Here is a 25,491-nt window from a genome sequence, read left to right as displayed (position 1 = left end):
GCATCCCTTTCCTGCCTCCTGACGGCAGACACCTTAGAATGAAACAAGAGGCTGACTACGGTTTCGATAGCATATTTTATTTTAATCTAAGAAAAATGATTAAATTCAAAGTTCAGAAATATAAAAGATTATCCAATAAATTTAGGATCATAGCTGTTTCTTAAACAATGGTGACACACACGGGGGGGCTGGTTTTGCGGCTCCAAGGTTTCACTTTGACTTTCGCGCAATTTAAAGGAGACGCTGCAGGAAACGTCTTCATGAAAATTGTCGAGACAGATCGACAGGCTGTGTGTTGGGGGATCTGGGGTTGGGAAGATTTTTTTCCAAACCTAAAGCTCGAGCTGAGGCAGTGTCACAGTCTGTCACTCCACTCCACTCCGTGGAGCCTGTGGGCACGTCACGGAGGCAGGGCTCCAGCCCTGACGGGGGCAGCCGGCTCTCCCAAGGCCCGGCCCCGCTGCCCCCGTGGGGCCTTCAACTGCCCCCCACCCCTGTCCAGCCCTACTCAGGTGAATTTCCCAGCGACCAGTTCTCAAGCCCTGGATGCCTCCAGGAAAGAAGAAGGGAAGCGGGGGCACCCGCAGGCCTTTGTCCCTGGCCGCCAGGACCAGCGCCCAGCACAGCCTAGCCTGGCCACTCCTTCTTTAAGGAGACTGCTCGTAACTTGCTCAGGTGACAGTTTTCCCTTCCCAGGGGCCCCGGGGCAGACCATGGACGGATGGACAGGGGCCAGGTGTAAGAGGAGAAGAAGGCTGACAAGCGTGTTTGGCTGGCTGGGTCAGATCATGATTAAATTTACTTTTCTGAACATCGGGCCCCTCCACGCTGCCTTGGGAAGGCAGACAGAATTCTCTAGCATTTACAGCGTGGATAATCTGAGCCCAAGGCAAAACTCAAACAGAAGCTTGCAATGGAAAAGCAGGCATCCCACGAAGAGTTTGAAATATCTCCTTTTCTACCAGGGCTCTATGGATAAAGACTGCGCTAGTGGTTGGATAACTCATTGCACGCGCAGGAACTCGGGAAGGAAAACCAACAAGCTAACACAAAATCCCAAGAAACGAACAAACCCAGGACGGGGACAGCAGTCGGTTACAAAGGTCTACGGAGCCGTGGAGCTTCCAACATGGATTCAGCGATGCCGCCGGGACAGGAGATCCCTCGCAAAGCCAACCTGGCGGGACTACTAGCAAGGCGCCCATCAGGAGGAGGTACAGGTTGGAGCCAGGGCACCTCAGCCAAGGCTTCTGTCGGTTAACATGCGTAGGATGAAGAAATTAAGCTTAAACCCACTCAAAATACATCTCCACCAGCTACAGATTTTGAAGGTCAAAGAAGGACACATACATTGTATGTGATTAATTTTCTGAAGCCAGCCCTTCCATTTTCACAGATTAAAGCCGTCTGTTTAAATATCTCATTTCTACAAAGTGAATTTACAGTTAAAGTACAAAGTGCAAATACTATGTGTTTGTTTTGTTTTTTTTTAATTGCTTTTTGGTGAGGGAGTCGGCCACGTGTCTAGGACCTGCTGTGGAGTCATTTATCCTTGCTTCCTTGGCTGAAAAAAAAGACAAAAAAGAGATGTATTAAGACATTTGGAGCACTCATTTCTGAAAATGAAGGCTTGCCTTCCAGGAATAAAATAAATCCAGCTCATAAGAACAAAGGGGAAAGCAACATTTTATACAGAAGTGAGAAGAGAGAGCACTTCACTTGGGATGGCTGTAGTTGCTTAGTCGCTAAGTTGTGTCCAACTCTTGCGACCCCATGGACTGTCGCCCACCAGGCTCCGCTGTCCATGGCATTTCCCAGGCAAGAGTACTGGAGCGGGTTGCCATTCCCTTCTCCAGAGTATCTTCCTGACCTAGGAGTCGAACCTATGTTTCCTGTATTGGCAGGCAGATTCTTTACCACTGCCTGACCCACCAGGAAAGCCCCACTTGAGATGTAAGAATTAATTAAAATAAATAAAAGTATTTTGGGCACTTCTTAACCTCTAGCACTTTTCTTTCATTCAATGTTCAGAAATATAAGAAAAAAATATATCAGTTGGGGAAGTTAGCATTTATTTCATGTACTGTAAGTAGCTTCAATATATTAAACATTCTGCACAATCTCCAATCACCATGGATTTATCATGCAAATGTGTTTTTAATAATCTAATTTATGCTTCAGATTTTATAGAGGCATAGCTGCTTTTTGACAATTTTATTTTCATCCTTTTCATTCATTATTCCATTTCTAAGAAGAAATGCAACTGAAAGGTTTGCTTACTAAGTTCCTGGAATTCTGCACTCTGCCAATTAAAAATCATACAGAATGAAAAGGAGAAGTAGTGTACAACCTTCTTGGTTTATTTTTCCACATAGACCCATTCCAACCAACACATGTCAGTTCTATTTAAAATAATGACATTTAAATATTGAGGAGACTTCTGGGTTGGCTTTTATCCCCTGCTAAATATATGAACAGGCGGCAAGAAGAGATATTGCATCTCCCACATTAAGTAAACAAGACATTCTATTTTAATTAGTTGTGAAGAAAGATAAACCATCACTACATTTAATCAGAGAATAAAACTGATCAGATCTGCTGGAGAGGAAGTGGCACTAATGTTTTACATCCATATCGCTTGACCGCTGGGTTCTGATCACTGATGCTCGTGATGGAAACTGCAGAAGACACCCAGAAAAGGAGTTCACTTTTTTTTAAAATTAAATATGAGCTTCATGCATCCTCTGAGATGCCCTTTATTTCTTATTCTTGTATTTGGTTATTCATACAGTGAAAGCCTTTCGTGGTTGGACTCTTGATTCTTTCACGAAGTCTGCAAGGTCTTCAATTGCTTTAATAATGCCAGCTGCAGCAGGGCCTCACCCGGGATCACGGTTTGCAGCGACAAACAGAAAGAGCTGGGGAGACTGTGCCGGATTCCTTTTCCAGGGAAAAAGCTCAGGAGTGAGGCTTGTGCCTGGAGCAGAGTTTATTTCAGACCGACGCAGCGCATATGTGCCCGTCACCATTGTTATCTTAGGAAAAAAGTCATGTGGAAGTCTTGGGAACTCAGCCAGGTAATTGCTTTCAGACCAGCCCTGTTCTAAAGCACAAGTGATTTGCCCTGGGATTTAAAAAGTTGAAACCATAAACACTTGCTCAACAAAGAAGACCAACCGTATTACACATCTTTCCTAATGAAATGGTTTTAAGTTACATCCAAGGTGTGTGCTGGAGGTCTCCACTTCAAACCCACAACAGATACAGGGGCTGGTCTTAGGAAATGGGGACCTGACATCAGAGAGGTGAAGACAAAATACACAGCAAGGTGGCGAGTGGTCTGGAGAAAGGAGGGTGTGGCCCTGGCTTCAGGGAGGAGGAAGGAACCGAAGAGACTCTAGGCCCGAGAGGGCTGTGGTTGGGATGACACGGTCACCTCCTCTAACTGCAGATGGAGACCCAGCCTCAGAAGAGCAGAGGGGGGTCTATGAGCACAGATGACAGGAAGCTGAGTCCCTTCCGAGGTGGCTCTTGGCGGAAAATGAAGGCACCCAGCCCTGCAGTCTCCTTCACCAAACAAGCAATAACTCACAGGTGCAGATCCCGGAAAGCTGTTTAAATATATATACACATACATTGTCCCACAAAACAGGGGGACTCAGAAATCTTTCTCAAAATAATAAATAACTGAAATTTCAAGTAGTAAAATAAATAATTAGGGCAAAATCTTGGAAGTTGATAATTCATCAAGTTGATGATTTCTGACAGAAGCTTGCCGCGCTCTCTGAGGCCTCACAGGGGTATTGACAGGGTAAGTTGTTCCTTTCTTGGAAGGCGCTTCACTTTCCAAATGAAAAGAACTTCAGTTGTTGTTACCTACAACTAAAGCAGCCAGTTATTACAGCTACAGTGTAAACACACTCACCTGTCTATTGGAAGTGCTTTCAGCATTACCTCTAGGGGCTAGCAGGGGAAAAAGAGAGAGAGAGAGAGATTAGAAACCAAATACACTTCATTAGTAAAAGGTTAAGTAGACTTCTTCAGGAAGAGATCCACATGACTACAGGGAAGAGGCATCCGCCAGCAAACTTTGAGAAAACAGGCTTTACACACATGCTCAGCATGGAGCATAAATAATGGATCGTAAAAGCCAGTATATAAACAATTTCCAACAACACAGACACTCTAGCCCAACTTCAGAAGACTGTTCCATTTTGCCCCCAGATTCCACAGGCGTGTCCACTCGCCGTGGAGAGCGCCTTCCTCAGTTTCTCAAGCTCCGCCAGGGAGAGGCGATCCAGGCGCTGGGGTGTCCAGTGCGTAATGCCGGCGCTCTGAAAGCTTTGGGTTTTATATTTAAATCACGAGAATCATTTAACTGGTTGGCTCAAAATAACTATTCCCAGATCCTGCTTGGCTCCACCTCTTGGCTTGAGCCTCTTTCAGGACAGGGACCTGGGACCTCACCTGTGGAGACACTTTCCTGCCTCCACACCTCCACCTGGAATTCCAGTCTCCCCGCATCACCTCCTTAGCAAGCAGAACCCGTTATAGTGGATTTTCCCCATTTATTTCATTTCTTGTTTCCACACTAAAATGTAAGCCCTAGAAGTACATGGATTTTTGTCTGTTTCATTTACTGTGATTTTGCCAATGCTTTGAGCAGGGAGCCCCTGATAAATATCTTCTGAATGAGTCAGTAGGTGGAGGGCAGCACCCCTAACCCCAAATGCCTTGATTAATTGCTAATGACCATTCATTCAATTAATAAACTAAAAAGCAAAATTATTTCAGGTTCAAACCTCTTCTCTTGTTATATTCAAGCAATCAGAAACAGAGCATGATCAGTTGAAACACAAATGTATTAAGCAAATTAGAAAAATATCGAGTAAGTAGTAGCTAAATGGACTATTTCTTTCACTTGTAGGTTTGAATGATTCAAGGATCTGGATAATAGCTGTTGCCACTCTCCACTTTGTTTGGCCTGCAATGACAACTTTATAGAGAAAGCAGGTGTTGGGCCATTAGTTCAAATTCAGAGAATATTAAACTGATACTTTGAATCTATTCTAACCAACTGGGCTTTCAACAATTGCCAGATTTTTCTTGGTTTCTTTTACAGTAAATAGTCTACTGATCATTGGAGGTAGCCACAGATTAAAGCTAAGTTACAGCAAGAAAAGTTAACATTTCTATGAGTCTAGAATTTTGCTCTATAGATGAATGGAATATAAATTTCATTAATGACCCTGGGTGAAATATTCCACTCAAGACAGAGTAGGGAAAAACTCCATGAAGGAGTTTTTAAAAATACATAAAGGGCAAAAAAATAACCTGCTAATTAATCTGAATGAAACAGAATGTACATCATTAAAATAAATATGAAGCCATGCCACATCAATGAAAACAGTTTTCAGTGAAAAAAGGAGCGTGTACCTCCCAGCTCCCAATGTGAAGCTTAGCGATGGATGGTGGGTGGGGGGTGGGGGTGATGTCGTGGTATCAAATGATACTGGTCACTTCCAGGTGAGACTGGACATTGAGATGTAAGGCAATACGCCTGAGAGACTATAGCCAGCATGGCAATTTGGGTGAAAAACAATTTGCTGAAAAATGAGCATTTCCTAATTGCTGATGTTCTGTACAATTGTCATTTTCTGTACAAGAATCATGAAGACATGATGTCATCTTTTGTGAATTTTTTCCTGAACCCTTGGGAAATATTTTTTCTATGTTCTATCTTTTCTCAATATTTTTCAGGATATTTTTTCATTTTTGCATTTTTTTCTAATAGCGAAAATTGAGATCATGCTCCCAATAATATGTCTTGGTTGCAAAAATTTAAATGCAAAATCTTGTTTAATTGCTTAAAGCAAAAATGAACGTGATTAAGTATACATATCATGACCCCGTTTGTAGTGACAACCACAGCGCATAAATATGCACGTATTTGCTGTTCAGTCACGGTCACGATGCCAACAACTGCATGCATATATGAACAGAAAGCGTGTTTGGAAAGCTATAGATCTGGTCTGATGTTTGTCTCAAAATAAAAGATCACATGTTATGCATGTTCTTTATTTGATTTCTCATATTTTTTAGGATAAAAATGTATTGTTAGGTAGTGAGCAAAAAAAAAAGAAAAGAAACCCGTAACAGCTTGGGTATTTAGAAATAATCTCTCCTGAATATTTATGCTTCTTTGACTTCTCCCTATTTCAAATGACACAGGATAGGAAAAAATAAACAATAATAAAATTGAAGAAAACTAACAGTAGGAAAAAACTAAGAGAAATTCAGCACAAAAAAAAAGAAAAAGAAAGGAGCTGCAAATCAGCTAATTTTTTATCCAAATCGCCAATGCTCATGTTTTAACAAATTGTCATTTTTACTACGTTAGATTATTTGGGGGAGATCAGGGGCCATCAGTCCTCGTAGCTCAGTCAGTAAAGAATTTGCCTGCAAGGAAAAGACCTGGGTTCGATTCCTGGGTGGGGAAGATTCCCTGGAGAAGGCAATGGCAACCCACTCCAGTGTTCTTGCCTGGAGAATCCCATGGACAGAGGAGCCTGGCGGGCTATAGTCCATGGGGTCACAAGAGTCGGACCCAACTTAGCAACTAAACTACCACCACAGGGGCCAGGGCTTTCCCATCCCAGTCGAGCTACAAATACAGGGAGGCATATAGACCACCATCTACCGATGCTCCAGACTCTGCTCTCAGAGTTGCTTCACGTTTCAAATGTGCTGCAAGTTCGGCAACAGGAAGATGGGATCATAACGCAGCAGTGGTGGGAGAGGCCCCGTGGACCCCACCCGGCCCCAGGGACCAAGGTGTTGGCTGGTGGTCCAGCGCTCGGAACAGCGCTCGGGGTCCGGAAGAGACTTGCCCAACCGGCAGCACAGCTGAAACGGTTTCAACCGCGGAAACGACCGTTTGGAAACAGGAATGATTGAGCGGCTAATTATCAGACTGAAGGTTTGGTCGGGGGCCATGCCTGGGGTCCCCAAGTGGCTCCCAGGGGTCCCCAGTTTGCTCTTCAGCATCAGAAGTTGGCCACTTGGGGAGGGCAGGCTCCCCACCCCTCCCGAGGACAGAAGAGTTAAGATGCGTCTCTAGACACAACTGAGCTCTCTCCTTTCCAAGCCTGCTCCCCCGACCACTCCCCGAGGGTCTGCCAGCATTTCCGTGAGCAGGGGACCTACAGTCAGATGGCACATCACACTTGCCTCCACCCTCAGACTATTGGGACCGTTTCTTGTCTTAACTCTCAGCAGAGGCATGGAGAGTGGACGGGGGTGGCTGCAAAGTAAGGAGAAAGGCTTACTGTGGCGCTTCCTTGTGTCCGCCTTGCCTTCCTCTCTGGTCGCGCCCAGGCAGCCCATCAGCTCTTGCAGGGAGATGGACTTGTCGTTATTCACGTCGCAGTACTCCACAAACTTCTTCACGCATTTCTTGGGTTTGGACTTCTTCCGAAGAAATCTCTTGAAGGGCTTGATTTCCTTTTTGCCGATGTCCCCGCTGTTGTTTTTATCCAGCAGTTTGAAATACCAGTGGACCACCCGCTCCTCCAGCGTGTGGCTGGGGTCAGGTTCTGAGAGCCTGGAAGACACGTGGGTGGTCAGGACCCCTGCCCCGGTCCTGGTCTGTCCAGAAAGGCATCCCCGCCCAGCTCTGAATTTCCCCAATGGAGGGACCTGCTTGTCACCTTCTCCTTCCTGAGGCATAAGGCTGCCTGGCTTTGCCCTTCAATATAAGAATGATTTTTTTTAATAACTTAAAAAAGAGATTTGGCAAACATTTTCAAGTTGGTTTCAAACTTGCAAGTGGCACAGTGAGTTTGTACAGGCCTGTCGCACACCGGGTGTTGGCAGGTCTCGAGGACCAGGCCCCGTGGACCGCCACTCGGATCACGGGTGCGCATCTCTACTACCTGCACCCTGAGGCTTTCTACGCCTCTAACTGCGCTCCTGGGCAGGCCGTTGATGTCACAGGTAAACTAAAAGGTAAAAACTAACGTGTGTCCTAAAGTGGTAACCAGACATCCTACCCTGGATTGAAAAAGAAAGCTTGGTATTTTAAGATATAAGTTAAAAACTCTTCCAGAAGTTCTGCGTTCAAGGCTGATCGTGGAAACCCTGATCTTATGTCGTGGTTTCTTACTAAGTGGAAGATGCCGGCAGGCGCTCAGGGAGGCCCTGGTCCTGCTTCCTCAGCCAGCTGTCAATCTCTGTGTTGCTATGAGCATCAAGAGTGAGCCAAACACCAGACGTTCCCGGGTATTAGGGCTTTCTGAGACTGTTGACTGTTTCTCAAACTTTCAGAGGACCTTCTAGGATGGAAATTCACTTACTGTTTTCAACTGTAGTCTTACAGAGAAGAGTAATCTTTCTGAGAATATAAGATGTCAATTTGAACTTTGGGTGGTTTTGTACAGTTTAACTTTCTACTGGATTCATAGCCCTGCCCTTTATTCTTCCCCATTCTGACTCTTAAGCAGAGACAGAGAGAGAGACCCAGAGGGGGGGCTTTGAGTCAAGGGGACCAGAAATCTTAGATCAGCTAGAAGAGATGGAATAATCAAGGTTTGGGGAGGAAGGCCAGTGATCTAAGAAAATACAGACAGTGAGGTTCCCAATCAGAAAACGTGCTTTGAGATAAAGAGACTGATGATCGCTAATTAACAGGGGAGAGCCAGTGTTTGAGACACCACGTCCATTAAACCCTGGATATGACCCTCCTGTGGGCGGACAGTCACCCACAGACACAGGTCAGCTTCGGGGACTCGACCATGTCTCAGGAAGCGGAGCTCAAAGCCTCAGCCCCAGAACCAAGTGCATCTGCCAGGCGCTCAGGGCAAGCCCCCCGAGGTTCAGAGATCAGACTCTGAGCAGAGATAACGCAATTAACACCCCTGAATCGCAGCCCCGGAAAGGGTTGAGAGGGCGAATGTTACATCATATATATTTTACTAAAGAAATCCTATTTCGAGAATTTTAAATCAAACAATTTAATGGGATGTATTTATAAAATCCAGTCACTGGCTCTGAAACACCATTCTGAAGCAGGGAGCCCCCTTGGCCGGGTTCTCCCAGGCCCCCGTCTCCCCCGGCCAGCGTCAGCGCCCTCCACCTGATGGAACCTGGGGAAGCCCCAGGGCCTCGGCCTGGTCCCACGCCAGCAACATCCTCACAGGACTGATCGCATCACAGGAAAACCTGCCCAGCAAACCTCCTCCAGGCAAGGACCTCACGCTTGGGGAGGGGTCTCCTCCGCTCCGGGCTCTGCTGTGCCCGCTAAGCTGACCCCCGAGACTCCAGTGGCTAGACCCTGCCTTCCAGCTTCCGAGAGCCCCCGACCACCAGGCTCCGTCCTAGCCCCCTGCTCCAAGGTCAAGGGCAACCCACCTGCCAGGGGAGGAGGGGTCGGAGACCGCGTGGACCATGTCCGTGGACAGCGCGTCCAGCACACTCGTCAGAAACTCGTTCTTTTTGGCACCAGGACAACCTGAGAAAAAAGAGAAAAAAAACAAGTACAGACATCTGTTCACATTTCCCAGAACTCACAGAGTACAGCAGACTTCCCTGTGATGGAAAGAAGGGCTGGTTTAGGACTCAGAGGTCTGGGGGTCAGGCACCTTATATCAGTGAGTTCGTTGGAACACCTGCAAGTACGCTGCTGCCCACACATGTTGATTTTAAACTCCAGCTTCTGAAAACTACAGTCTCTAAGATTTCTTGAATTATTTCACAACACCAAGAGATGGGCATTACCATCTCACTGGCCCCCAAAGCGGCAGTCCCTGGCAGGTGGCATCACTGCCCCCGTTAGGTAGGAAGCCCCGAGGCTGGGAAACCCAGGCTCACAGGGCTGGGGCAGGACTCGCTGGCATCCGGTCGGATGAACCTGAGACAGAAGCTGGCTCATGGCCCTCGAGTGATTCTGCAGAGGAGTTCACCTGAAGCTTAACATTCCACAATGCTCTTCACCTCCGAGAGGTCACTGAACGGTCCCCAAGCCCCCTCCACCCTCAGCGTTTTGGGATGAAGAGATGCAGCTGGGCACGTCTTTCCTGGGCTCTGAGAAGCAGGAGGAAGCCTCTGACTGGACTGGACAGCAGCGCTGAGTGTGGCAGCCAAGTCACTCGAGACCCGCTTGTTTACACAGTCGGAGAGCTCGGGGTTTCACAAACCTCCTTTTGACACTTGAGTTTTTGTTATTATTATTCAAGCACATGTTAATTGCCTGTATCAGGAATCCATTTACGCTGGTTTCCACTTCGTTAAATACACATATCAGAAAACAGATGCGAATCCCAAAGGGTCGGGGGAGGGTGAAAAAAGAGCTGTGTTGTTCCCCTACGAATACAATTAGCAAAGGAGATTGTGATCTACAGGGGAAACCCCCAGGGAGACTGTTACTTTTCAAGGAAAAAATAAAATATCACATTAACCACTCCCTGGGGAGGGAGCAGCAGACCTGCGGCTGCAAGCATGTCTGGGACGGTCATCTGATGCAGTGGTCATTGCCCACTCCAGGACGGGCAGCGCCCCTTGTCACAGCCGGTCTGGGACGGTCATCTGACGAGGTCATCGTCCGCTCCAGGGCAGGCAGCACCCTCGGCACAGCGCGTCTGGGATGGTCATGTGGACGTGGTGGTCATCGCCCGCTTCAGGGCAGGGTAGCACCCCTCAGCACAGCGCTGGGCTCCCCCAGAGCAGCCTGTCGACTGCCGAGAGGACAGAGGGCAGCAAGCAGGCCTGAGGGTGCTGAGCTTCAGGCCGGCGCTCTGCCGGACAGGCTGGTTCCCACCTGGGTAGGGCAGGGGTGCCCCAGAGGGTGTGCACCGCCCACCCCGGCCCAGCTGCGCCCCCGGGAATCCCCACACCCGCTGGCATCCGGACACCAGAGACGAACGTGGGCCAGTGTCTGGGGAAAGCCGAACCGAGGGCACCGCTCGGGCCTGGACGGCTGTAAGGACGAGTGATCCCGGCCTTTTGTGTGGTGAGTATGACTTCAGTGGGGATCAACCCCGGTTACCTTTGCTGCCAATTTAATCACATCCCCCAAATGAGGTAAAGGTTTTTAATCAGAAAATGAGATATATTCATCATGATACACAAGACCAATCGCATCTAAAAGATTTAGAAAGCTTTAACGCACAGAACAGTTAACATTGAAAGTTTAATCTACTTCTAAACCAAGAAATATTAAGTCAGTGCTGCTATTAGCATTTTTTTTTTTACCATAGTGTAAATTACAGACTTTAAAGTGCAGGTATCTTCCTGCTAAGGATTATATTGTGCAGTTGACAGGTCACGTCAGTCCAACAAAAGAATACCTTTCATTTTTATTTGCAAAGACACTAAACTTCACCTGAGTAAAGAAAAGGACAAGATGGTTTAGGCGCCAAGAAATGGAGCTACTGTTCCCGAGACGATTCCCGCCCACGCTGCGTGGACGTGGACACGCGCTTTAGTGTGAACAGCTAAGAATCTCACACGCAACGCCAACCTGCGACGGACGCCCCGACGACAGCGCTGTGCTTCCTCCACAAGCTGTGCTCAGACCCAGGCGGAGGCCTGGGACTCAGGGGTGAGCAACCCTAAGATCCAGCAGACCCCGGTGCACGGGTCCACGTCCTCCCCTGACGGGGAGACAGATGCCGGGCGACCTCACACTCAGAGACCTGCGGCTGCTGGTTTCAAGGACAGCCCCTCATGAAACAGAAACAGCTGCACCAACTCTGAATATGTGTGTGAACAAATAGGGCCGGGGCAGCACCCACTGTGGTCAGCATGCTGGGAAAATAGTCCCCACACAGAGGATGAGATGGCTGGATGGCATCGTCGACTCAATCGACGTGAGTTTGAGCGAACTCTGGGAAACGGTGAAGGACAGGGAAGCCTCACGTGGTGCAGTCAATGGGGTCGCACAGAGTCAGACACAACTTAGCAACTGGACAACAATGATAACACGTCAGGGCCAGGAGGTCCCAAAGGCTGGTAGACCAAGGGTGGAGGGGGGCGAGGACCACAGGCTTCACCTCCTGCCTGCACCTCAGCCCCCAGCTTTCCCCAGCTCTCCTGGGAGGACGCCTCCTCCTGGGAACACAGGAGTCCTGCGCCTGCTCATCCTCCACGACGTTTGTAAAAATGAGAAAAAATTCGAAGGAAAAATGCAGAGCACGCACGATTAAGAAGTGGCTTCTGGTTATATGAGAAGTGACAGCGGTACCAGGAACTGGACTGGGCCTCCCGAGGAGCCTCAGAGCTGGGGGACGAAGGGAGCCGGGCCCCCGGCTGTCGGGTTTCCCAGGAAGCACAGAGCGTCCCTAGCCTCCCTCATGCTTGCCCCCTCGGGCCACGGGCCGCAGCGACCACCACAGAGCTCCACGTCCTGCCTGCAGACCACGCGTTGTGGCCAGCAGCCTCCGAGCCCTGGGCCCAGCTCAGCGGGTCGCTCACCTGGGGACAGCAGGTGCCCACTCGAGGGGGCCCGGCCTCCCCCACAGCAGCTCACCTCCATTCCCTCTGCCTGTAGGGCCTGGCATGGCCCCCAGTGCCCGTAAACCTCATGTTGGGGAAACGGCGGCCGGCAGGCTCCGTGACGGGACCCAGAGTCACCGCGTATTTGTGTCCACCCGCAGGCTCACTCCCTGCTGGACGTGGAGCAGGCCCAGAGGGCTCGGGTCGGGGCGGCTCAGGGCAGGGACAACCCCGCACCAGGACCTTCCACGGAGACCTGACCGCCCATTAAAGAGACACTCGTGGAGGGGGGAGCCAGACGGCCCCTCTCCAAGTTGGAAGCAGAAGGGCTGCAACCATTTATTTATACATCTAAGGCAAAACCCAGCAGCCTGCTTGGCTTGGAAATGCTCAGTTGATTTCATTTATCTGTGAAATCCAAGGAAAATACTTGGCATCCTGTCGGAGTCCTGTGCAGACACTCGGGTTATAATCCTGGCCTGACCTGCGTGAGCGGGTGTCCACATCCCAGCCTCAGTCCCCGGGCCCAGCGAGCTCCTCGGCAGTGAGCCGGTGGCTGCTGCCCCCCAGACACAGGCTCTGTGTGGCCCCAGGAACCTGGTTCATAGCTGATGCCTTAAAAACTATTTCACTTGTTAACTCCTGAAATGAATGCATTCTGCCCTGTCTATGAGACATCTTTATTTTTAAAAATAGACATTTTTGGTGTAGAAATCACTGACTTCAGCAACTTGACTGTTTCATCTTTTCCCTTTTTCTTGCAAACACAGATGGAAACATTTTCGGGGCTGAGACCTCGACCACGTTGGGAAACTCCACTCCACGTGGTAACTGGCATCTGCTCCTCTCCCATCACCCAGCACACTCAGGATCGCCCTCGAGAGGAAAGCCAACACCGAGACAGGGAAGGCAGACTGGCCATGTCCTCATTGGATGGTGTTGTACATAGTACACAGTGTTGGACCGTGTCAGCCAACACCATGCCTAACCGAGGTCCGCGCGTTGCCCAGCAGGTGAGGTCTAGGGGCTGCGGGTCAGGGGAAGCGGGGCTGAGGGTCCATGGCTGACCGGGTGACAAGATGCGGTGAAGGGTCAGGGGACAGTGAGAGACATCAACCGGGCTTTAAAGCATCTGGCACTGAGTGGGCTTAAAAGCTTCATCTGGCGGGTTTATTATTTCAAATGTCTGTGAAACTAACATAGGTGAGAAATAACGTGAAATGGAAATAAGAAACCGTTCTCTGATTTTTGGATCCCTCTGAGGAGCTGTGTGTGCACCCGCACGCGTGTTCATCCCACTGTAATTATCTGCTTCCCTGTTCACAGTTTTAACTCCTCAAGTTTTGGAAGTCTGCCTTCTCCCAAACTTTTAAGAATTTATCACACAAATTTTCAGGGAAGCCTAGTTTTGTGCAATTTCCCAGAGTGACATGAACACATTTGACCTGCAGGGTGTGGGTCAGAAGCGAGAGCTGCCATCTGCTGCCTCCAAAGGTTGTGAGAAACTGGAATTAAGTTGCACCTGTTCCTCTAGAAACGTGAGGACAAACACTGATAACTGTCTCTGAGCAGATTAAACCCACTCTTGCCTGAAGACTAACACAATCTACAAATTGCTAACCTACGTGAATTTTCAGTTCAGTTCAGTTCAGTCGCTCAGTCGTGTCTGACTCTTGGCGACCCCATGGACTACAGCACGCCAGGCCTCCCTGTCCATCACCAACTCCCGGAGTCTGCTCAAACCCATGTCCATCGAGTCAGTGATGCCATCCAGCCATCTCATCCTCTGTCGTCCCCTTCTCCTCCCACCTTCAGTCTGCAGATTTTAAATCCCTTAATTTCATGTATGATATTTTGGACCACATAAAAGCAGCTGAGTGGTTCATAATTTCTTTCTCAATTACCTTTGCCTGAAAGTGAACGCAAACACAGGATGAATCATGCTATTCTTTTTTCCTGTGTGTTACTGGCAGGCGGGGGGAGCTGCAACGAGCTCCCTGCACAAACCTCGTGTCCCGGAGCTGGAACATCACCTCCGTCCCTGTGTGCAGAGGAAGTGGGTTTGTTCCCTGGAGGGAGACTCCTCCTGCAGATGGGCAGGAGAAAGCGAGGCATAGGATCAGACCATCCTCGGTGGGTCAGTCATAGAGGTGGGAGATAGGATGGTGGGACACTGGTCCTTACAGTTTAACCCACAGCAGAGATGTGGAGGAGAGAAGGGGAGGTCTACAGACTCTGGCACTGTGTGGAGGCCCTGAGACTCGGGACTCGGCCGGGAGACAGTCTGCAGCCAGGAATGTGAGGGACCGGGCTCTCCGCTCTGCAGGCTCCGACAGTCTGTGAGGTCTGCCCTGACCTCCACCCGCCCTCGAGTCCACAGGCCTGCACTTCCACTCGGCCAGAATGCCAGGCTCCTTCCTAGTCCAGGCTCTCCTCAGCTAGACGCGGAGCTGGCGTGCTGTTTCCCAAGCACTGACGTGCCCAAAACATGTACAACAAGCCCATCTCAGGCCTTGGGGTCCCGGCATCCCACCTGGGGCCCCAGGGTCCAGAAGGGGTCCCCGCACCTGGAGTTCCTGAAACTTTACTGACCCCACTTCCCACCCCCACACTCCCACCTCAGGACCACCTGCCTTAATTTAATAAGTGCCTTGTTCTTAATTTTTAACTTTGTATGCAGTTCAAATGTTAAAGACATTAAACAGAGGTAATCAGAAAAGTTTCTTAAAGCATGCTTAAAACATACCTCTGGCTAATAAAAAAGTACAGAAAACGTATCTTTATAGACATCCCCACCAGCTGGGAATTGAGTGTCACGGTCGACATGACGGTGTTCGGACGTCCCTGGTGGTCCAGGGGTTAGGAGGCTGCCTGTCAGTGCGGGGGCCTCGGGCTCCACCCCCGGTCCAGGGGGGTCAGTCTGCTGCAGAGCGACCGAGCCTGTGCGCTGCAATCACTGAGGCTGTGAGCCTGGCACCCGCGCTTGGCAGCCTGAGACGCCGCCGCGGTGAGAACTCAGCACCGCAACCAGAGAGGGGCCCCTGCTCGCCACAGCGCGAGAAGGCTAGGGGACAGCGACAGAGCCCGAGCACAGCCGAAAACGAACAACAACAGGATTTACAAAAAAAGAAGATGACGGGGGGGGCACCAGGAGGCCCCGCGCTGCAGGATAGACACACTCAGGACGCCTCCGCATACGTGTTTGGGCTTTCCTGGCGGCTCAGGGGTCAAGAATCCACCTGCAATGTGGGAGACCTGGGTTCAATTCCTGGGTTGGGAAGGTCCCCTGGGGGAGGGCCTGACAACCCACTCCAGGATTCTTGCCTGGAGAATCCCATGGACAGAGGAGCCTGGTGGGCTACGGTCCATGAGGTCGCAAAGAGTGGGACACGACTGAGCGACTGAGCGTGCGCGCGCACACATGTTCATACTTTAGGACACCAATGCGGGACACAGTGAGTTCACTCTCACAAAAGGCCCTAAAGGAAAAGCACAAATATTTCCAACCTTAAGACTAAAAGCAAAAAAAATCACTACTCCTGTGTATTAGCTCTAGCTTTTCATCTTTTCTAATATTCACTTATTTTATATATTTATTTTCATAGGTTCTACAAGCTTTTTTTATTCTAAACAAAGAGGATTTTAGGATTGAGGCTGTGCTTTGATTACTTAACATTCAATAATGCACTGGTGAGCATCAGATCTTGGCTGAAGCCCACGCCTAAGGGACCCCGGGAGTTGTTCTCCTGGAGACGTGGTCAGAGGAAGTCGGGCTCGGAGAGGCCTCCTCCCGGTGCTCTCATGCCTGAGGCTCCTTGGCTGGACGTGCCGCACTCAGACCTTCAGTTTTAGTTCTCCTTTGGGTGGGTTGTCTGAGCCCAGCATGTGCGCCAGGAATTGGCACTATCTGATATGTTCAGTGGGATATGTACTCGAGAGACGGTGGGTGTCCCGCAACCCCTACACTTCTCAAGGACAACAGCACGTCCTCAAACATCTGTGTGGTAACTGTTAGCCACACCTTCTGTGAGAAGCGCTGCTTTTACCCTCAAGGAGCTTATAAAATAAAGCGCTGGTGACGAGAGAGGAGGGCTGACAGTGACAGAAGTAGGAATCTGCTTGCAGGAGACACAGGCTCTCCTCGGCTCCCACGCTGGGGACAGTCCCCAGGGAGCTAAGAAACAGGAGCGTCTGAGGACACATGTCCCCGTGATAACGAGGTGTCCTGACCTGCAGGTGCTGTTCCCAGGATGAGGGTCACCAGTGATGGTTCCCGATCCATGGGCTTCATCCTCCCCTCCCTGTCTCCTCAGACTTTGCCTGGCTCTTCTCCTGAGCACAAGGTCTGGAATGATCCCTGACCGTGAAATGGGTACATGAAGCATTTTTTAAAACCACGGAGGAGGAGTCAGCAGTGACTGTCTTCTCTCAAAGCCTGGCACACTGGCCCTTCTTCCCATCCTTGTTCCAGCACCAGACGTGACGTGAGGATGTGTGGGCACCTCCCCCCCACTCAACTCGACGAGACCGACCACGGGGCCAGGGCGGGGAGAGAGCATGTCCTTCCCAGAGAGGGGGCTCCCGAGGAGGCGTGGCCGGGCCCACGTGGTGCCAGCCACCCCCTGGAGGGGCTCCGACCGCCAGGGTCAGCTCAGCGCCCCAGCGTGTGTCAGAGAACCGAGGTCACCGTGCCCGGGAATCGCGTGTGTCTATTTACGACTCAGCAGGGAGCGGTGATGCTGGGTACAGAAGCATCGCTTCCCGCTTTTGGACACACGCCTTTCTTTACGCACGGCCCGCTCTCCACCGGTGGACCCAGCAGTGCAGGCAGGTATTGCTGAGAGCATTTCTGAACTGTTCCCTGAGACAACGGCCGCCTTCCTGCGAGGGCTGAGCCAGGGCTGGAAGGACAGCTGCTGACTGGGAAGTGTTCTCGGGCTGGGAACGCAGCAACAGGGACAAGGTTCTTACTGCAGCCCCAGGGAGGACGGCCACGTGCCTGGCGGGCACGCACATGGCACCACCCAGAGGGGCACCTGCCCCAGACCCGCAGGATCTAAGGCGACATCCCGTGAATGAGGAATGGCGGATGGAATCTCGGCTACATAAGCAGACCAAAGCCCGGCTAATCCAGGCGACCCAGGGGTGCAGGGAGGTCTCTGCCCCTGGAGCTCGGCATGAAACACCAGTGGACGCAGCACCCCTCACCCTGCAGCCCAGCATCCACCCAGAGGAAGGAGCGAGCGGGCAGCCTGGGCCCAGCGACCCGCAGGCCAGGAGGCTTGGGCTGGGCCTGGGCGTCCAGACACAGGCCTCCCCTCCAGGGGAGAAAGCTTCCTTCCCAGCCTCCCGGTTCATCTCCCTTCGATGCCTTTCTCTACAGCTCAGCCTTCTCACACCCTTTACGAGGAACTGAAGAAAGGGCCAGGCTAGACAGCCAGGTAGACAGCCTGTGTGTTCACACCACAAACCCGTAAAAAGCCCTTCATCTCTGTCGTAAAAAATAAGCCTCTGCTCTACGACGTGCTTGTAAATTACACTTTAAAGCACCCATGACCTTGATTGGATTTCAAGTGAGGTTGCCTTTTGCTACACTTTTAAGACATTAAGAGTGAGCCAGTGTTTTCGTAGCCATCCCAGAGCGTTCAGTCAAAGGCGATTTCTGCCACCTCCCTAAACACCAATCCGTGCCTGGGTCCCTGCAGCAGAGACGGAGCCTGGGCTTGGAGGTCCGCACCCTGCCCTTCACGTCTGCAGAGGCTCTGCGCCTGCCCTGGCTTCCCTCCCTTCCTTCTGCCGGGTCAGACCCCTCATCACAGCAAAGCCTGCTGAAGAGGAGGAGCAGGAGGGGAGGGGGGAGGGGAGACAGGAGAGGAGAGGGGAGATGAGGCAGGGGAGGAGAAAGCGAGGGACAGGGCCACACGCACAGAGTGTGGGAGAACCCCAGCACTCAACAACAGTAACCGCAAAACGACGTGATGGTCCACAATGCAGACGAGGAAACAGGAGGTGAAGGGCACGGCCAAGGATGCCCAGTGACCCACCAGCCAGTCCCTGGGCCCCCTGGGTTTTAATCAAATGCATGAGGCGATCACCTCCTCGGAGACCCAACATGGAAGCACAGCTTTTGAGATGACAGAGTGGGGCTGCGTGCGGCCTGGGGGGAGAGTGGGCAGCAGCCGCCCCCGCTCACAGTCCCAGCCCCACCCCCTGCACCAGGCAGCAAATGGAAAAGGGACCTGCGCCATCTCCGCACCCTTGTGATTCGGGGGAAATGTAACCCAGGCACGAGGGATAAGAGGTAGACGTCACCCCACCTCCGGGGAAGCTCCCTCCTCAGCCACCGTGCCAGTCACAGGCCTGCAGACTCTGCTCTGCCAAGGCGGAAAGTGGACACCTCCAGGAATCTGCTCGAACATCTGCATCTCAGGACCAAGCCAAGTCCCAGTTTTAATCAGTTTCAATGCAAAGGCTAGCGTGAACCTTCACAGATAACACAGTAAGAAAAGCTGCCTCGATGATTTTTCTAAACATTCTTCCCTACAGAATGGAAGCAGTTATGTCCTTGGCAGAATTTGGGCAAGTCACCAAAGGCTGGGTCTTGCAGAAGCAGAAGGTCGGGTCACATTTTGGAAGTGACTCAAGCAACATGTCTTGGGTTTTGTTTTTTTTTTCCCTCTATGTCCAGACCTGCCACTCAGAGCCAAAAATGGAGAACTTGGTCGACAATTTGATGAATGAGACAAGAAACTATGGCTGAATCTAAACAAAGAAAACTCTATACTGAAAGCGTCCACTTCTGAAACCTTTCTAGGGTGAGGGTGCCAAGCCCTCTGGACCCCACAGTCGGCCTGCCAGGTCCACCCGGGTCCAGCTCAGAGTACACGTGCACGAACAAAAACACACGTGAGTCATTTTCTCCTTTAAAGAAAAAAAGTTTGCTTCTTCCTTGTATCACTTCAACTCTTTGCCTGAATTTCAAATTCTTCTCTTTGTTTGAGTCACAAATAGCCTGACTGATAACAAGACAACATTCTGGACTTCAGAGCTGTTTTGAGGTTAGTGACTAAACATTGCAGACCCCACATGATTTGCTGCCCGATCCTGCACTGTCTTCCTGGCGTCCCGTCCGCCAGGATGGGGCGGGCTGGGGCTCAGGACCACGCTGACCGCAACCGTCCCTCCGATGGAGATTCGCCACTTTCCTCACCAGCCCTGCAGCTCCAACACTGACCTCTGCTTCACTCTCTGTGCTCAGGGTCCCCACGCCCACCGCAGCCCTCTAAAACCTCAAGTCTGCCCAGGACCCTCCACGCAAGAATCCTCAGCCTTCCTCCAAGCACCTGACAACAACTAAGAAAGACTGTAACCGCAAATTAAAGCTGCTTGAGCACCACTGCCACAAGAGGCGCTTTAAAAACATGCTTCATCCACGTCTGACTCAGTGACCGGCACCATTTGAAACTGTGGCCCCAACAACGCGGGGTCTCCTGGCTTGACGGCGTGATGAAGCTGGGTCTAGGGAGTGAACATAGAGTCCAGAGAGGGCTGCACTTACGAACTTGCATTTCCATCAGAAAATGTGTAATAATGTCCTTCACAGGAGCATCGTTTCTCTTGGGACTAAAGCCTGCACTCCCCTAGGCATCCATCTGGACCGTCCCAGAGGGGCCAGTGGGCTTGGTCGGCGGAAGCTGGTGGAGCTGGAAGTCCCTGTCTGGGCGGCGGGGGGCAGGGGCGGACCAGCAGGGGCTGCCCTGAAGCTCCGCCTCAGCGAACAGAGCGGGCAAGACAGTCTGGGTTTGTGCTGCTGCGTCAGGCCAGCGGGTCACGTATCACATGCCAGAGGGTCCTGGCGGAGGCAGAGCCCCAGCGAGGGCTGCATCCTCGGGTCAGCGCGTCCTCAGGGGCCCGGGGCTCAGTGCCAAATGTCCACTCCATGGAGCAGTGCTCCCACATCCAAACGCTTGGACTTACTCTTGCATACCTCCTGGAACAATTTGTAGCAAAAGCCCTGGGCATTTCTCACCAAAAGCTGTCTTTGAACCTGTGAACACTCCATGTGGAAGAGTCCTGCTTTCAAAGCTGCCTTAAAACAGATGAAGTCACACCTTTACTTGTGTTAGTCACTCAGTCGTGTTCGACTCTTTGCGACCCCATGGACTGCAGCCCACCAGGCTCCTCCAAAAACAGTGTGGGGGTGCAGCAGGGGTGGGGGGTTAACACAAAACACTAATGAAGATAGAGAATGAAGGTTTACAAAGTGAAAGGCTGGCATGGGGGCTGGAAGCCCCTCGAGCACCAAGGCACCCCTGAAAGGCGTCCGGGGACGCAGCGGGCTGCAGGGCTCTGGACTCTGGACCCCCGCCCTGCACAGTACTCCAGCCTGCCAGGGCCATGTCCAGTGCCCGTCAGCTCTGCCTGGGAGGAAGCCCCTTTGAATGACCCCCGCCACCGCTGAGAGCCTGGACACTGTCGGAAGAGCTGGGTCACATCCTTCATGGAGGCTCAGCACCGCCTGTGTTGTGGGAGACAGCTCTGCAGTCTGGAATGTAGACCCTCCCCATCGGAGCCCGCTGGGTGCTGCCTCCTTGGTCCCCACAGGAACAAAATAAATAAATGAATAAACAAAAAGCAACCCCCAGAGATAGAGACAGACTGGGAAAGTGGAAGGAAAGGTGGGAGGGAGGAACAGGGAAAGGAATCCTCTGTGTGGTGACCGGTGGGAAAACAAGGGCATGGAGATGAAGTAGAAACACAGTGTTGTACATGCGGGTTCAGTTCAGCTGCTCAGTCGTGTCTGACTCTTTGCGACCCCATGAACCGCAGCACGCCAGGCCTCCCTGTCCATCACCAACTCCCAGAGTCCACCCAAACCCATGTCCATCGAGTCCGTGATGCCATCCAACCATCTCATCCTCTCTCGTCCCCTTCTCCTCCTGCCCCCAATCCCCCCCAGCATCAGGGTCTTTTCCAATGAGCCAGCTCTTCACATCAGGTGGCCAAAGTATTGGAGCTTCAGCATCAGTCCTTCTAATGAACACCCAGGACTGATCTCTTTTAGGATGGACTGATTGGATCTCCTTGTAGTCCAAGGGACTCTCAAGAGTCTTCTCCAACATCACAGTTCAAAAGCATTAATCCTTCAGCACTCAGCTTTCTTTATAGTCCAACTCTCACATCCACACATGACTACTGGAAAAACCATAGCCTTGACTAGACGGACCTTTGTTGACAAAGTAATGTCTCTGCTTTTTAATATGCTGTCTAGGTTGGTCATAACTTTGCATCCAAAGAGCAAGCGTCTTTTAATTTCTGCAGTCACCATCTGCAGTGATCTGCAGTGATTGTGGAGTCCAAAAAAATAAAGTCAGCCACTGTTTCCACTGTTTCCCCATCTATTTACCATGAAGTGATGAGACCAGATGCCATGATCTTGGTTTTCTGAAGGCTGAGCTTTAAGGCAACTTTTTCCACTCTCCTCTTCCACTTTCATCAAAAGGCTTTTTAGTTCTTCTTCACTTTCTGCCATAAGGGTGGTGTCATCTGCGTATCTGAGGTTATTGATATTTCTCCCAGCAATCTTAATTCCAGCTTGTGCTTCCTCCACCCCAGCGTTTCTCATGATATACTCTGCATATAAGTTAAATAAGCCGGGTGACAATATACACGCTTGACATACTCCTTTTCCTATTTGGAACTAGTTTGTTGTTCCATGTCCAGTTCTAACTGCTGCTTCCTGACCTGCACACAGGTTTCTCAAGAGGCAGGTCAGGTGGTCTGGTATTCCCATCCCCTTCAGAATTTTCCACAGTTTAATGTGATCCACACAGTCAAAGGCTTTGACATAGTCAATTAAGCAGAAATAGATGTTTTTCTGGAACTTTCTTGCTTTTTCGATGATCCAGCGGATGTTGGCAATTTGATCTCTGGTTCCTCTGCCATTTCTAAAACCAGCCTGAACATCTGGAAGTTCACAGTTCATGTATTGCTGAAGCCTGGCTTGGAGAATTTTTAGCATTACTTTACTAGTGTGTGAGATGAGTGCAATTGTGCAGTAGTTTGAGCATTCTTTGGCATTGCCTTTCTTTGGGATTGGAATGAAAACTGACATTTTCCAGTCCAGTGACCACTGCTGAGTTTTCCAAATTTGCTGGCATATTGAGTGCAGCACTTTCACAGCATCATCTTTGAGGATTTGAAGGAGTTCAACTGGAATTCCATCACCTCCATGAGCTTTGTTTGTAGTGATGCTTTCTAAGGCCAACTTGACTTCACATTCCAGGATGTCTGGCTCTAGGTGAGTGATCACACCATCGTGATTATCTGGGTCATGAAGATCTTTTTTGTATAGTTCTTCTGTGTATTCTTGCCACCTCTTCTTAATATCTTCTGCTTCTGTTAGGTCCATACCATTTCTGTCCTTTATTGAGTCCAACTTTGCATGAAATGTTCCCTTGATATCTCTAATTTTCTTGAAGAGATCTCTAGTCTTTCCCATTCTGTTGTTTTCCTCTATTTCTTTGCATTGTTCGCTGAGGAAGGCTTTCTTATCTCTCCTGGCTATTCTTTGGAACTCTGCATTCAAATGGGTATATCTTTCCTCCTTTGCTTTTCACTTCTCTTCTTTTCACAGCGATTTGTAAGGCCTCCTCAGACACCCATTTTGCTTTTTTGCATTTCTTTTTCTTGGAGATGGTCTTGATTCCTGTCTCCTGTACAATGTCACGAACCTCTGTCCATAGTTCATCGGGCACTCTGTCTATCAGATCTACTCCCTTAAATGTATTTCTCACTTCCACTGTATAGTCATAAGGGATTTGATTTAGGTCTTACCTGAATTGTCTAGTGGTTTTCCCCACTTAAGTCTGAATTTGGCAATAAAGAGTTCATGTTCTGAGCCACAGTCAGCTCCCGGTCTTGTTTTTGCTGACTGTATAGAGCTTCTCCATCTTTGGCTGCAAAGAATATAATCAATCTGATTTCGGTGTTGACCATCTGGTGATGTCCATGTGTAGAGTCTTCTCTTGTGTTGTTGGAAGAGGGTGTTTGCTATGACCAGTGCGTTCTCTTGGCAAAACTCTATTAGCCTTCGCCCTGCTTCATTCCGTACTCCAAGGCCAAATCTGCCTGTTACTCCAGGTGTTTCTTGACTTCCTACTTTTGCATTCCAGTCCCCTATACTGAAAAGGACATATTTTTTTGGTGTTAGTTCTAGAAGATCTTGCAGGTCTTCATAGAACCGTTCAACTTTAGCTTCTTCAGCATTATTGGTCAGGGCATAGACTTGGATTACTGTGTTATTGAATGGTTTGCCTTGGAAACGAAGAGAGATCATTCTGTCATTTTTGAGATTGCATTCAAGTACTGCATTTCGGACTCTTGTTGACTATGATGGCTACTCCATTTCTTCTAAGGGATTCCTGCCCACAGTAGTAGACATAATGGTCATCTGAGTTAAGTTCACCCATTCCAGTCCATCTTAGTTTGCTGATCCCTAGAATGTCAACATTCACTCTTGCCATCTCCTGTTTGACCACTTCCAATTTGCCTTGATTCATGGACCTAACATTCCAGGTTCCTATGCAATATTGCTCTTTACAGTATCAGACCTTGCTTCTATCACCAGTCCCATCCTCAACTGGGTGTTGTTTTTGCTTTGGCTTCATCCCTTCATTCTTTCTAGAGTTATTTCTCCACTGATCTCTAGTAGTATATTGGGCACCTACCGACCTGGGGAGTTCATCTTTCAGCATCCTATCTTTTTGCCTTTTGTATACATGAGCTTACGTGATCTGATCATCCAATGGGAACTCTTGATATTTTTCTTCAATTAAAAAGAAATAAAATCACAATCCTTTTTGGTGAGAGCTAACTATGGGAGATGTCCATTACAGCCTGGGCAGGAAGGGGGTAGGGCTCAGGGACCACCCAACCACACGTCAGCCTACAGGGTCACTGAGAGGAATGTACAAACTGTGTGCATTTTTCCTAGATTTTGATAAAGATTGAGCCCTTCCCAGACACTGGGGGCCTGGAGTGTACCTCTCCTTGGAGTCTGGTTACATGAGGAGCTGTTTGCCTTGAGAATCACATGAACTAAGAAGCCTCATGATAACACAGACTGGAGAGAAGGAGGCCCTTCCAAGGAGGCGGGGGCTGGCTTCCCCTCCAGAGGCAGCTGGCTCCACACACTCACAGACAACTGGGCAAGACGGCCCTGCGTCTTGAGGGCCATATTGTCAGCCTAACATGGATGTTTAAGCAGGTACAGCCCAAGGCTCCTTCAGCCATCATCCTCAGTGCCAGAAGAGACCCTGATTCAGAGGGACATGGACCCTCCAAGATAAAATGGCTGGAAAATACATGCTTACGTACCTGCTGGACATAAGCAGCTCTGAAAGTTTGCTAACTATGTGCCAGTAAGTGATCACTTATGGTCATAAAGGGTTGACCCAGAGCCTGTCTTTGGGGGTGACAATTAGAGAGTAGGAACCTTGCCTTCTACTCCCCAAGTGACGCAGATTGCAGTAGGACTTTGCAGCCAACAGAGATGAGACCCGAGAGGTTGCAGGCATGTTTGTGGGAATGTCATGGCTAAGCTCCCCTGGTAACCACGTTGCCCTGGTAACCATGTTGACATTGACTCCTTCCTAAAATGCACATAAAAGTGCAGCTGCATCCCAGACTCCAGACCATCCCAAGTATTCCGAGCTCGGCCTGCAGAAATCTTGCACACGTGGCCAATTCCTTCCAAAGAGGAAACATCACAGAGGCCAACAGCAGGGTTCAGACACTTCTGTCTCCAGTTCCCCAAGGCACAGGGCCTCAACCCCACCCCGAGGAGCCAACGATGAGTCTGGTCCAGGCCGTGAGCAGAGCATCGTGCTGCTGGGAGACACGGCCTGGGCAGAGCTGGGGACGGGCTGGTAGCACCCACATTTAAGGAGAAGAGATGCCTCCAGCATCCGATGCCCTCCTAAGCAGTTAGGAACTCATCTC

General features: G+C 50.1%; 1 protein-coding gene across 2 annotated transcripts in view; it reads right to left on the bottom strand.

The window, feature by feature from the left end:
- Positions 1 to 56: 56 nt before the first annotated feature.
- SMOC2 (SPARC related modular calcium binding 2) overlaps positions 57 to 25,491 on the bottom strand; it is a 155,303-nt gene continuing 129,868 nt past the window's right edge. For both annotated transcript variants that reach the window (XM_043888666.1, XM_043888667.1), the window contains exons 10-13: positions 9,409 to 9,508; positions 7,329 to 7,603; positions 3,926 to 3,963; positions 57 to 1,564 (exon numbers count right to left, since the gene is read on the bottom strand). In XM_043888666.1, the coding sequence (XP_043744601.1) occupies positions 1,547 to 1,564; positions 3,926 to 3,963; positions 7,329 to 7,603; positions 9,409 to 9,508 (431 nt within the window). In that variant the 3' untranslated portion in view covers positions 57 to 1,546. The remainder of the gene's footprint in view (positions 1,565 to 3,925; positions 3,964 to 7,328; positions 7,604 to 9,408; positions 9,509 to 25,491) is intronic.

The sequence above is a fragment of the Cervus elaphus genome, chromosome 26 (genome assembly GCF_910594005.1).
Source record: "Cervus elaphus chromosome 26, mCerEla1.1, whole genome shotgun sequence".
Taxonomy (NCBI): Eukaryota; Metazoa; Chordata; class Mammalia; order Artiodactyla; family Cervidae; genus Cervus; species Cervus elaphus.
This window is presented reverse-complemented; position numbering and strand designations above follow the sequence as displayed.